Genomic DNA, 15,683 nt, shown 5'->3' with positions numbered 1-15,683 from the left:
AAGAGCTATGTATAAGCTACAACTATGCAAGTATTTAAAATATGCGAAAATTGTTTTCATTCATTTTTTCAGTATTGAAAAGGGCGGTTTTATCCAATCGTGATGCGATTCTAAGAGACGCTTTCGGTCACTGTATAATATACGTATATTTTAGGCGGGGTCAAATGACGCTGCAAATTTGCAACGACACGTTTGCAAATTTTGAAATCTGCATTACAAATTTGGCTAATAGGCCAGATGATGAAGAAGGATCAGGTGAATTGAAGTCTGGGAAGGGGAGGCCTAGGCTGGGGGTTCGTTTGGCGGCCTTTGCCTTCCGTCCGAAAGGTGAAAAGGTGACCGCTCTCACGGGCGGACAACATGCAAATCAACAGGCCAATTTAAATTACAAACGAAGCCAAGTTGAATATTGATGAAGAGGAGGAGGGTGGGAGCTGATGGTAGCTAAAATTTAACCCGTTGGTAAAAATTTCAGATGGAAAAGTCAAGAGCCGGACGAACCACGATGGAAAAATCAGTTCCATGACAAATGAATACGAGTCAATTTCGCATAAGAACATATTAAATTTCTTTGGATATCATGCATTTTAATTTCCTTCGAAAAAAGTACATATTCTAGTGTGGTTTCTGAAAAATTAGAACTTTATGAATGTGATATATGAGGGGTCTCGAATCAAAACTAATAAACTGCACCATAGACCAAAAATTAGATTTTATTTTATTATTTTTTTCGTCATATTACGCACCTACTGATGAATTCAAAAATTTACAAAACCCTCAAATTCCAATCTAAAAATGGCATTTATTTTCAAAACTCACAAGCTCCATTAATCAATGGGTAGTTATATTGATATTATATTGATATATTGTATGTACATATGTACATATGAGCCGTTAATTAGAAATTGGAAAAATCGTTTTCGAACAAAGAAGAGGTTAGTAAAAAGTCCACTTTTACTTCCACTTCCACATTTCGAAAAATATCTCGCAAACATTAAATATAATGTTTTACGTTTAACAATATTTAAAAATACCGGTGGCCTGTAATACGTTTATTTTGCATTTTCGAGATTCTGGACATATTGAATTAAAAGAAGTGATAACAATTTGTGAATTAAGTAAAACTGAAATAGAGTTTTTGGAACTGAAAATTAAACTTCAACCACTCAAATATAACGGTTCACATGTACATATACTTCAATATATAATTGATTATTTTCAAATATCAATTTCGTTTACAAACTAGCCAAGTATGCATTTTAGTGGATAGTGAAAATAATCAACATTTGAATTTGTTAAAATGAAAAACAGCTTCGTATACAAATGTCGTATACTTCCATTACTCACTACTTATTATATTAAAATGGAGATGGCTTAGAAATAAAGTCTATATATTTGAAATAAATAGTTTTATATATGTATTTATTATTATAAAATGCAATGGATTGGGTCGTAACGGTGAATGATATTGTTAGCTTCTCGTAGTTTAAATAAATTGATGACTAAGTTTCATTGATTAATAATGAGAGATCAAAGTCAGCGCAAAGTATCAAGTTTCATACAAACTATCATAGTAAAAAGAAGTATAATTCATATCATATCACTTGAGAAAAATATGTGAATATGGTAAGGGAAATAGAAAATGATTAAATATGTATGTATATGAATGTTTATATATAAATACAACCACAAATAATTGTAAAGAAGCAAACAATGTACATAAGTACTCGAATATATTTTACATATACATATGTATATAAATAAAGGTATATAAAATAAATAAGAGGCAGAAAAATGATGCGATTTCAAAGACCGGTTCTTTGAGTAAAAAAAATCCGATTACCTCCCAACGTAAATAACGGATAAATAAATTAATAATAAATAAGTAAAAAAAAGTCAACGGCAACACATCTCGTATTCCCCTAACGAAGTGGTACTCGATTTGAAATGCGGGGGGGTTGGAGAGCGAGTTTCACCCCTTTGATGTCACCCTTCTGTGTCAACATAATTGCTATATAATTTAGTTTATTTTATTGCTTATCTCATTCGCACTATGATTACTGAACAGTGAGTGCTTTGTAACACATTGCATATATGTATGTAATATCATACTGGCCTTACCAAGCTTGTCTGGGTCTATTATTGAAATAATACCCTTCAATTATTTTAAAGTCGTAATACTGTTTCAAAGTTTTGATTGTCGTGGTCATAGGAATACAGACATTATGCTTCATATGTACTCGTATATATTTATAGGATGGATGGAAAGTATCGATACTTTATATCGTCACTCGCACTTGGGGAAGCTAAATATTTTCATTTTTTTTAAATTTTATCTTGTCTCATATTAAAAGTGATTTAGCAATAAAAATTACAACGTTTTATATAGTATAGTATTTTGGCAAGGGATTTGTTCTGAGGGTGCGTTTGTGTAAATGATCCTTACATCAGAGTTTTAAGAATTGGCGATATACTTGGATAAATGATATGCCAAAATTGGAAAAAATTTTAAAAGTATTCAAAACACTAAGGATGCTGTTTGTTTGTTGTAAATTAAATAAAATTGCCGGAAACCCAGCCATTCACCACGAGACAAACCTTTTTTTCAATTTAATCTGACTTTTTTTAACTTTTGCTGCTGTGATGTTTTTCAAAATCCTTACTAGCAAGAAATGTTAACATTCATAATTTTTTTTTGAAGAAGTATAAATATAATATTTATACAATAACACACTTCATTGGCCGAGCGCGCCATACTTTATTATGTATTGTATTTAAAACAATACATTTGAAGCGGTTGTTCGGTAGCTCTCTCTCTCTCTCCTTCTCTCTTTCGTTCGTGGTAGTAAATGCAAGCGTGCGAGTGAGATGCAATAGGTGTGAAAGAGTATGATTTTGGTATTTCAAAAATTTGGTGTGCATTTTCGTTGTATTTATTATAGCTCGTGACCTCTATTATAGAAAACAATTTTATATTGTTTTTTTTTTTGTTCTATATTATTATAGATACAAAATAATGAAATAAAAAATTACCCGAGCGCAAATAAAAAGTTTGCTTTGGTATAAATATATTATATATGTATATCTATATATAAAATGTTTCATACCAATGTACACAAATAAGTATTCAAATACAACCAATATGACTTTAAGAGGTTGACCTTGTCCATACAAACTTATTAGACTTCTCCCTTCTCAATTATGGCACTAGAGAAATTATTTTTTAATATGCTATGGATATCCATCATTGGGTTGCATCTATTGTTTTATTTTTTTGATTAGTTATTTTTTATAGGAGCTAGAAGCCGCCAAACATCAATAAAATCGCCTCTTTTTTACACCCACGAAAAGAGTCCAGCGTGCTTATTTAACGGTCGATTTAAAAAAAAATACGCGCATAGTTGCACAGAAAATATCTTTCTTATACCGATGGTGAAATTTTTTTAAAAATTGGTCCAGTTTAGGAGGAGAAAATAGGAGAATACAAAACTTCGATATTGTCAATTTAAAATACGTTTTATCTGGTCGAAGCGCAACTGTCGCATTCACTCAATATATATTGTCGCATTCACTCAATATATACATATATTGAAGAAAGGAACGGCAACAAAATTAAGGTTTCAGGTGTACAGCCCTCTTAGCAACGGACGTTGTTAATATTTTTTCTGTTTTCATGAACAACGATATACATATGTAGGCATTCCAAGTGTTGAAGTTTCTAAAATTTATAGATACTCATTAGCATATAGCAAAGGATAAAAAAAAACACTGGGGTAACATCAAATATCAACAAAAATCATGATAACACTATTAGTTATTGTGTTATCGGTGTGTAATTACGAGATTTCTGGATTTTTTTAAGAAATTAAAATCTCCAGATTATCTTGAAAACCGTAAAACTTTGTACTAAGGTACATAAGTGTAGCTAGATAGATAGATTTTAAGCAACCTCTCAATCTAAAAGATTTGCATCGATCTGCAGTTTACCCTGTATAAAAATATCAATGGGACACGATATAAAGAAAATTTCCATATTGTATAATTTTCAAATCAGTTATGAAATGTTACCGGGTTGTTTATTTTATAGCAAGAATTGAATTTGATAATTTGAAACGATATGCGATTTTTCCTCGATATAATGACTTAAATCGAGTGCATAGCTGCTAACACATTCAACCCGCAACATCCTTTTTATGGACGCCCGAAACAAGGATCTCTCCATCTCCCTTTTTGTTTTTACGCCATCCAATCCATCACCTCGACTCAATCCTATATAGCGATCCAACATTAAAAATGTCTATAAAACACTTTTATTGTCTTATTATGGCAAATAAAGGGCATAAAACCCGGTTCAATTTCCTCTCTGATGAAATATGTACGAGTAGAGAGCGCCTCGAGCGGGCCAATAAATGGGCCCCGAATATTTTCGATCACATAATAGATTAAGGGGAGGGGGAAACCGATTTCCAAAACGAAAATTTCAAAAAGAAGAAAAATATTAATTCGTGACGGGCGACGGATATAAATCCGATTAATGCCTCCGTAATGTTCCGAAATTCGACCCTGTTGAAATTATTCGACAAATTGAGTACTAACAACCGTAGCCAGGAGTATTGTCGACCAAGCCATGATTCTATTGAGACCTACATATATATGTATATATGAAATATATAATATACTAGAAAAATTGCTCGGCGTTGCCCCGGTAGGACAAAATATGGAAAAAATAAATGAAATTTAGTGCGGCGGTTCCTCGATCCACTTATCACTTTTCAGACACTTTCGAAAAACATAAATTAAATTACCATGAAATAATTTAACCAAACTTCTAATCTGTCTTAATTAATATTATGTATTAGATGTATTATGAACATTTATAAGGATTGTAAATAGGTTTTTGAGCTCTTTTTCCTATTATGCTTTAGATTAACATTAGAATAATATAATACTGTGACTAATAACCAAATTAAATTAAATTGTAAAATAGAAAATGATCAGTAGATCAGTAGCTATTAAAATAGATATAAGATGTATTGTGAACATAATTTCGTAATAATAAAAAGCATTTAAAAATCAAAAATCAAAAATCGACTTCACGAATGAAAAATTGCACATCAGATGACGAGTGACCTTTCGATGTGCACAGATGCAATTATTAAAATGGTAACTATTAAAATTGAGTTGGATCTTTCTGGCGAGTTTTTAATAATTTAATAAGGAAAAATTCGGAACTGAAGTATCAGAAGCACAGAACGTATACAGGGTAGGTATGTCGGGACTTCGAGTAGATTTCACTTAGTGAAAGTGCGAGCAGTGCGCACGCATAAGGTACACGTGTCGTTAATCTGTGGTTCAGTCTTTCTGGCACTTTTCGATCGTTTGCATCGCATCGATTTATACATATAGCTGTTAGTATTGAGGAAGTTCAATTTTCAGTTCCAAAAACACTATTTCAGTTTTACAAATTGTTATCACTACTTTTAATTCGATATATTCAGAATCTCTGAAAGGTAGAATAAACTTATTACAGACCAACAATATTTTTAAATATTGTAAAAACGCAAAAAATGTCTTGTGAAATATTTCTTGAAATGAAGAAAAGTAGACTTACGCCAAGTTCAAATATACATATATTGAAAAGAAATTGGTAATTACTTGCTTATACATACGAGTATGTTATAACAAGAGAAAACTAGTAAAAATCATTATCATATTCAAATTCAGTGAATCAAATATACTAACTATTGACAAGTCTCCGCTCCGGTAACTAAAATACGCGATTTTTTGTTGCTCAGTGTAATGAAAGGCAATAAATTTTTTGGTCTGTTACTAAATAAAAATGATCACTAAGTATTCATAAAAGTGGTCAGTAAAAAACAGTAAGATACCACATATGCTGAAATCTCTGATTCTGGCATCTCAGTGTGATCCAAACACCACTGTTCTACTTGAGCAAGACAAATTTAGATCTTTCCGTACATGTATTTTTTGTACCGTCAAATAATAAGATATTAATTTTAGCTTGGAGTCCCTTTCAAACAATTTTAATTTTTTTTACATTATTAATAAACAAACCGTACAGTGATTTGATTTATGTTCTCATGTTTTTCGATTATCTTGAATACTAATCATCAAACCCTTTCAATAAAAATTACTGATTGTTTAAATGAATTGCAAAGCATTTAATTCTATGTACATATGTAAGTACATATTATACATAATTCTATGTACATATGTAAGTACATATTATAATATACATACTGTATGTATGAAGAGTAAAATTCAAATGATGGAAAAATGCTTTAAACGCGAAACATTAGTCTGTTAAATAAATAGTAAATTAAAAGCAAATATGTACATAAAAATTTAGTTATGTTCTAATCTATGCAATGGATAAAGTCCGTTATTTATATTCGTTAAACGTACGCGAAAAAAAATAATGAACCCTGAAAATATCTTTATAAAATATGTCAAATTATAAAACAAACTCGATTGATTTAGTAGTGTCGGATGGTTTTATTTTATTTTAACGTTTATGTGTTCAAATTAACATTTCAATTAGACCAACGCAATGGACGGAAAATATCAATCGTGAAAAATGGTCAGTCGACCGGCGATTGTTTGAATTATAAAATACATGTGTATTTTCCACTAGACCCCACACCCCCTTCTCTCCCTTAATTTTCCCTCAACCATCCGGAAAATTCACGCACGTATTTCCACACACGTGTGCACGTCAATTTGCTAATGCAACAAAAATGTCATGAAGTTCTGTTTGAATTATAAAACGAAATATGTGTATGTAGTATGTGAGTATCAATCTGCTGAAAATAGTATACACAAATATTATTATGACAATGCATTAAAATCAAACTGATATAATAAAAAAACGAAATAAAAAAGTGACGCTGAAAACGCCGCAAATTTCCATATAAATATGTCGCTCGCATCACAGCTATATTTATATATTTATTCACAATTACACATATGTACATACATACAATTAAAATGCATCAAAAATATATACACATTCGCAGTTGCATATAAATTTAAAAATAATGTCATAAATGTGTGCGTGTGTTTGTGTGTTTTTGTATATTTCGATTATGTTAGGGTTACTCACGTTATGTCGCGGTGACCAGGAGTTGCACATTAACGATGCATCTTCCAATATTCGAGTCTGTAAATTGAAAAAAATAAATTGTTAAAAAGGTGTTCGACTATTGCATGGTTTTTTAATGCACGTGAAATATTGTCGGTATATTTTTATAGATACGATTCCGTTACATATATGTATATCCATATTTTTTAATTACCATTTTGTTTACCGGCCATGAAGTGCTCATATTCATTACCATGTATATTTTTAATGCATTCTCTGCTTAAAATATTTTAACGAGTGTCATGAAGAGAGGTGGAAAGGATAATTTGATGATTGGAAGTGATCATTTGGTATGAAGTTTTATTAATAATTAAATTATTATAAATGCAGCTGTCGAATAGGAAATGTTCTGCATTTATTTAATATCAATAACGATAGATTACCATATAAGTTCTAAAATAGATATTTTATTAGGAATTTTTTATTTTTTTTGAATTGTCTCATTTTCATAGTCATCAGTTTTAAATATCAATGTTTTTACCCGCATGAGTATTATCTATTTATTATGATTTAAAATTTTTTATAAATATGTCTTAAAGAACCTTATCTCAAAAAATATCATATTATAATAATTTATTTAGAATTTAGAATTCACAATTGATACTTATTTTGCAAGTATAATAAATCTAAAAACTTCGTATTATATATAAGAATTTCGTATTAATAATATTATATTATATTATTTCGTAATATTATATTATTTCTTATTAATAATATTTCATATTAATTTCGTATTTCGTAAAAACTTCGTATTATATATTCATATAAGAATCGTATTTTTAATTCAACAAACTATTTTCATATGAGTGGTAGTTAGAGCTGTAAACTATTTTAAATTCGGAAAAACGATTACATGTACATACCTATGTATGTATAGGTACATACATATCTCATAGTCTAATTGTCTTATTTTGGGAATGTAAAATAAGAAAAAAATATGATTTAATGGAACATTAAAAAAAATAGTTTTACTCCTTATAACGAATCATTTCCGCATTAGAATAAGAGAAATTGCACATTAAATAAATATATTTCTGTAATATAAAAAAAATGTTAAATTCAACTATATTTTGTTTGTAGTATGAAATAATTTTTTTATTCGATTATTTAACAATTCAAAAGTGCGCAGTTAAAGGGGGAATTGAAAAACTTACATGATTTCAACTACAACAAATTTTCAGTTTAATTCACAAAGTCTTAGCTCGCGAGTTTTTAATAAGCACCTATTATACTGAGTGAGCCAACTTGGACTTAATTAAAACAATAAATTCGAAATTTTTCAAATGATCTTTGAAAATCTTTTTTTTTCATATATGTACATACATATAGTAAGAAGGTTTTATTATTCAAATGTTTTTTAATATAATTTTTTGATATATTATTGTGTCTTGTAATTCTCAACTTAATAAATTATATAAAATCGTATATGTACTTGATTGAACATTTTCGTTTTGTAAATTTGAGTAACTCTCACTATAAAAGCCACTCAAATGTGTATGTACGATATTTTTTAAACAATAAGCAATTAAAATTCTTCACAAAAGCTATTCTTTTGATTTGTTCAATTGAATATTGCTTGAGTGTAGTTCAAAACTTAGTACAAATACAATATGCGATGGATTCAACAGAAATAAACAAAGCGCTGATCTGTACTCTCAATCAATCATACATACCACGGTTCGAAGAATTTACAGAATGACAGTCCAAATTGGCATTTAAATACTAACAACGGGTGTTTTGTAAACGTATCGATCATATCGGACGATGAAAGCTCCGCAAGTCTTTTTCAATTATGTCGGAGTAAAAGGGGGTGTGGGGTAATTTCACCACAAGAAGAGTACATGTAATATAGGAACAGTTCCGGACTTTGTTATTGACTTTGAGTTCAACGACACGAATTCATTGTTCAACAGATTCAACGGTGGCGATCATATCAGCTTTCGGTCACGTAAAAAGTTCACGAGATCAGCATTATTCAATCAACAAACAGCGACACATTAAAATGAAATAAATGGTAAGCGTTTCATTGTAGATGTGTACGTATGTATGTAGATGCGGTTCCACAGTGTGCCTATAGGCGAGCTCTCACACGAAATGTTCAACAATCCAGTTTTGTTTTAATAATGGTTTAAGTGCTTTGTCCGGGCCTGAACAAGTGTGGACATTAGTAGGAAGTGAAAACGTTTGAAGTTTACTTAAGTATTGCGACCTAACAGACGAATTTCCCGCACGCGGATGGCGAAGGGGGATGGGGCTGGCACATGCAACATGAAATTAACCATAATTGTATGACGAATAAACAATAAGGCTGCGACACGAGAGGCCGGACATTTATAATGCAGGAGCCCCCTGGAGGGGTGCAGCACCCGCTAATCTCCGGCCCCTCCCACTTTTAACCGGTAAATAAGATTTACACCGAATACGTGCTCGGTGGTTGTATTTATTTTTCTTAGCTTAACGCCTTTCTATTTGTGATTGATCGCCTTAAATGACCGACCTTTAATTAAACGTGTCGGTTTCACGGGTACCTTTCCTTCAAAATGATAAACGAGCGGCTAATGCTCTTAATTGGAAAAGTTTATACGTAAAAGTAAAACGTGTCGCATTTTCCGTAATCGAGCGGCGGTGATGTTCAAACTTCCATGAATGATGCGTATTATTATGTGTTCCTTGAATAATTCTGTTTGTATTTAACGAATATTCATATGTATGTACATATTTACCTATAATATGCGGTGCCACTCAAATGCCAACAACGCAGTTAACATATGAAAATAAAAGTTTTATAAATTAATAGCTTTATTACCCGGATTCGCTCGGTATTTGTAATATAAACCGCTTAAACTAGACTAATCTAATAGTAAACATTTTATTAAATTTATTTGAATAGTTTTATTTTATATAAATTTATTTGAATACTCTTTTGTTTTTTTTTATGAAATTGACTGTCACGAACAAACAATCATACATAGTAAGTCTCTTATAAAAAATTGTATGTACATCCCCGGAGTCTGCGCCCCCTAGGGGGAGAAGTCCTAAGGCTCCGCCCTCGGCGCCTACGCCCCCGGGAACTTCGAATCCTTTGAATCGGAAAAAAGTGAATTATTTGTTCGAAGACGTCAGAAAAATAGACTGTTGACGAAAAATACGTAGGTACATAAATACATAAATACATACATATACGAACAAACTTTAGTGTTTTATATAGTAGATATTATGATCAATAATTTTCATATTTCAACAATTTGCATGGAAAAAATAATTGATACACGAATTAAAATAAATTTATATATTAATATTTACAGGTATATATAGGCGCGCGCGCGTATTAATCGTAAAAATTCGAGTGCTTATTAAACGCTACCCTTTTGTCCGCATTGAAATGATGAATTAATGTGTTTGTGTGTACGCTCCCGCGCAGGGCATTTGACGCTGACGCCATCCGTTTCAAATCGCTCAATATCAGGAGCACGTTCCAAGCCCCCTCCCCACTTTTCCACGACCCCACGTCTCCTCGACATGATCGGTCGTCACGCTACATCCCTATGGTATCCTAAATTTTTTTTTTTTTTTTAATTTCCACACTTGTCCACGCATGCGCCACATACATACCTTCAAATTATTATTATATATAACTAGAAATTTTGTCATCTGAGGTTAAAGGAAAAATTTACGCCTTATGACATTCTTTTTTTTATTTTCAATAAGTATTACTTAATCAAAAATAAAATATTATCCTTATTCAATATGTTCAAAACCATGCACCAAAGGCGATAAATATTTTCTAATGTTTGCGAAATTCCGGAGGAAGAATTTGAGCTCAATGGCTTCTGTTCGAAGAAGAGTATCTTCAAAGGTCTTCTAGATAGACATTTTGATGAGTCAGGGATTTTTAAATTAATCGTTTGCTAAATTCAATTTTTCACACCAGAGAGACATGCAAGACTGAGCCATTTTTAAATATACGAAAGAATATGGGAATATTAGATTTTTCACGAGAGTTTATTCGGAGTTATTTATTTAGAGCGGCGATTCCATGCGCTCCCATCCATTTCAAACCCTGCTCTGAAATATATTTTAAATTCAGAATGATGATGCATGATGTGTGGTTTAGCTTGGGAGATAAATTTATTGAAATACTAGGTATTAATTTAGAATAATTTTAAAAATGCAGCTTCACTATTTTTTATCAAAATGAATCAGCGTAGCTCACTGGTTAAAGACATTGTTTGCCAGTAGAGATATCATGGGTTTGAATCCCGGCTTGTACGCTGCTGACAATATTTGGATTGTTAGAGTTTGTGACTTTTATCTAACTTAATTGTTGTGACGGCTCCAAAAAAAATCGGCGTTCTTCCCTTTCTCGCAAATACGTTGCATCGAATTTGTTGAAGTTTAAAAATATATATGTACAATGTTTGGCCATAGCTGTCGTGTTAAATAAAAATGGATGTATACCTGTATAGATAAATAAATAAAAATTGAAAACAAAATTACTCAATCTTTTAGAAATTGTATCATTTGCTTCGACTTATCATTAGTTTTCTATCAGATAAAAATAGCTTCATGACGGCAATCTTACATATTAAATTTTATATTTATATTAATATCAAATTTTTACATATTTTAAACCTAGCATAGATTATTTGTTTTCTTAAAATAACATTAAACAACATCACGTTAAAATAGCTTGTAATTGTTTTAACAACGTCTAATATGTTTATTAAAAAAGCATAAAATTTATGCGATTGCATTATATATCAGTTTTTATCCTTTTGCTAATTAAAATTTGTAATCTATTTTACATCACCCATTACAAATCTTTACACCTTAAACCTCCCTTTGATATTAATCATAGAGGGAAATTAAAAACGGGTCGCTGTAATTCGAAATTACGGTAATACGGTAAATTTTTAATTATTTTTTAGATTTGATGATAAAATATCAGTTTATAAACATCTATTTTTCTATAATATTTATTCAATGCTTGAAATGAAAAAAGAGCCTCACTAGTTGGTAGTCTGAATGTGAGAGATTCAGAAGACTAACTTGTAATCGTGGGGGTTACAGTAATAATCCCGTAGTACCCATACATGACCGGAAGAACAGAAATATCATTGGTGATAATTTAACAGAGGTCAATGCTTAAATAAAATTCTAATAGTGATCAAGGAATATATTTTTTATAAATTCGTCTCCGTCGGTTTGTAAAACAATGTGTTCAAACGTTTATAAACATTAAATAATGTGTTTAAATTGAAATTTTTTAACTTGATCCTATGCTTGGTGGTGTGGTGTGTGTGTATTTTTATTTAATTTTTTCAAAAGATGAACATTAGAAAGGTATAAGTAATCTTAAATACCGATTTTGAAAGCTTCTTAAGCTTCGAGCGAAATCTTGCGAAAGTGTACGAGTTGTTTCGCCGTCGCCTGCCAGAAGGTCATAGTGAATTCCCTTTGTGAATTTATTTCGAGCACAAAATTATAATGATAATGCGATTTTCATTAAAATTCACTTGTTTTACCTTTGCAGGGGCGCGTGCGAATATTAGGCCCACGAGAAACAGGGAATTTTCGAGTTGAACGGGGTAAAACCGGGATGGGAAGGGATTGGGGGAGGAATCCAAGGATGAAAGTCTCCACGGATGATATTTTCCAATTGGTTGAAAAATTCCATCAGTCTGGAATACTAACTAAGATTGTTTTAATATTATTCTATTCGAAGGAGGTAATCTTTAAAGGAGGGCCGAAATCTTACGATACTACTTTAAAATCATTATTAAAAATATTAACTTTTTATAATTGTGATAAATAATACGGTATTACTTTTTTTTTTTTTTTTTTTACAATATATGTAATCAATTATTCATACTGATATTGAACGTAAATTGTTGGATATTATTCTAACCTATTTGTCTGGTAGTCTGCGCTCATCATTGCTTTCATGATTGATTGTACTTTATGAGTGGAATTTTGATTTACTCTCTTCCATTTGGGCCTCACAAAGATGTTTTGTATTTGCAGTTTGTTCTTATTTATCGTCTACATACAAATATCTAAGTTTCAACTTATTTCGAAACTATTATTATTTTCATTTAGATTTGACGAGCAACTAAAAAAAATTAATGCTGCGAAGAATTATCAATAATTATTAAATTTGAACGATTGAATTAGGAGATGAATATGGTTTTTGTTGGTTTATGAGACATGGGTGTTTAAACAAATACCTACATATACGCAATTTTTACAGTTTTTTGGATCATATTCAAATTTAATGGGTGGAAGAATGGGATCAAAGATGGGATCAAGGATGAGTTAGTTAAGATTGTTGTAAACGTGATTTTTTGTTGCTCAATGTAATTGGTACACTATTCGAATTTGAAACTTTTGATTATTTATAGCAGATTTGTTTTAGAATTGACATTAATTAATGTGCGCGTGCAGAATACGGAGGAAAAGCCTGTTCCTCTTGTTCCTGTTGTATCCTGCTCACGCAAATTAAGTGAGTATGTACCGTTTACCATGCACCCCTTTTTTATCTTTCGACTTAAGATCTTTCGATTTTTGATCTTTGCCTTCCGATATTTGCGTTTTCGGGCGTTTCACATTCGTGCCCATGAGGTAGACCCGTTTCGCTTTGGGGCAAAACTCGTAATGGCTCCATGGTAAACATATGGATTATATATTTAAAAAATAAATATATATACATAAGTAAAAATACATTGAATCTGTATAAGGGGACAGTACTTAAAAATAAGAGGTAATAATAAGGTTTATGGTGCGATGCATAGTAAAATACACCTTAACGGGATAAAAAAGTATTCATATGTATGTATATAAATATATATATATATATATATATATATATATATATATATATATATATATATATATATATATAATATATATATATATATATATATATATATATATATATATATATATATATATATATATATATACATATATATACATATGTTACAGCCGAAATGAATTTTAAGTTGTAATTAAGTTGTAAATTCGAGCTGATATTTTAGGTCATTCATATTCGAATACATACAATTTAACTAGTAAATTAGAACTCTACAAGTGCAACAATGTGCAACAATGTTTCAAAAATGTGCACCAGTTGTAATATAACAGTTAAGTTTTGACATTTCCTTTGTTTTTATGAATGCTTTAGAATTCAATATTGTGTTCGTATTTGCTAGGTATTGCGAATTATGGTAATGAGTACCGTATTATGATAACTTTAAGAATGAGTTCAAAACAAATATGTGACTTTGCAATTCAACTTAATAGTCGATGAATATTTTCAAGAAAACCTAACTTCTCCATCTAACATGGTACCAACTTGTATTTGAAGTGTATTTTCAATTTATTGTAATATATTTCGACCAGTTGGGATGTAATTCACCGTATGAATCAGCTTACTTGGGTAAGATGGAATATATTCCAACTAGTCAACATATATTACAACTGAAAATAAACCTATACATACATATGTACATATCACATATTATTGCAATTTATAATTCGATGCATTTCGACCATCTACATATTATAATACATAAATTCTACACTCAGTCGTAAGCATCGGAACGCACAAAATCCAAAAAATGATTTTGCATTTCAATAATATTTATTTTAAATTAGACGCTTCAACCGATTGTTACATCACCATAGGAAACGTACACTTAACTCATATTGATCGCCATAGGAAAATATACCTATACTTTTTCCCACGTTCGCATTTTCTTGCCAAAAACGTCACGTTGCCGCGTTTCTCGTTCGGCTACATTCGCATAATCGAATTAGCGCACATTAGAAATTCAGATGAGCGGCATTTTTCCTCCTCGTCTTTTTCTCTCTCTCTCTCGCATCTCGGATTTGATTTAAATTCAGAGATTCCACCCTTTATTCCCGGTTCCGGCGGAGTAGTAGTGAGCGAATTTGGAAAAGCTCCCTCAAACCAACCCTCCTCCTTTTCCCCCGCCCCTCCTTTTCCTTCTCCTACACCCGTCCGTCCTCCTACCCTCCCTCAAAGGTGGGGGGTGGATAATGGAGGGCGGCGATTAAGGTTTTCTTCTGTTGTCGACGAGTCGAGCACGTTGAAAGGTAATTATTTTCGTTGCTTTTATGATTCGTCAAGTGGATATATAAATAAATTTGCGAATTAAAGTCGAAGGCGAGAGACGCGAAGGCGACGGCGCGAAAGAGTTAAATCTTGCCTTCGAGTAGAGTCCAATTAACTTTGTGACAGTGTAGCGCCTGCTCTCCAGACTCGACGACTTGACGAGATTTACATTTGCGAGACATCTTGTGAAAGCTCAAAAGCTACAGCTTCCGACGCGCGTGTCGGTCGTTCGAGAGAGCTACAACAGCACGAAAATATACCGCTTAGTTGATGCAATCATTTTTTCACAACAAAATTTCAAACACATTGATTGTTGGTGGTTATTTATATAGTAAATATTTTCATTGAATGCCATATTTAGCCGTTTATGGAAACACTACATAC

At 31.4% G+C, this 15,683-nt stretch overlaps 1 protein-coding gene across 2 annotated transcripts in view; it reads right to left on the bottom strand.

Moving 5' to 3' along the window:
- acj6 (abnormal chemosensory protein 6) overlaps positions 1–15,683 on the bottom strand; it is a 108,685-nt gene that overhangs the window by 33,478 nt on the left and 59,524 nt on the right. For both annotated transcript variants that reach the window (XM_077445896.1, XM_077445897.1), the window contains exon 2: positions 7,124–7,180. In XM_077445896.1, coding sequence (XP_077302022.1) covers positions 7,124–7,180 — 57 coding nt within the window. The remainder of the gene's footprint in view (positions 1–7,123; positions 7,181–15,683) is intronic.

The sequence above is a fragment of the Arctopsyche grandis genome, chromosome 2 (genome assembly GCF_051622035.1).
Source record: "Arctopsyche grandis isolate Sample6627 chromosome 2, ASM5162203v2, whole genome shotgun sequence".
NCBI lineage: Eukaryota > Metazoa > Arthropoda > Insecta > Trichoptera > Hydropsychidae > Arctopsyche > Arctopsyche grandis.
This window is presented reverse-complemented; position numbering and strand designations above follow the sequence as displayed.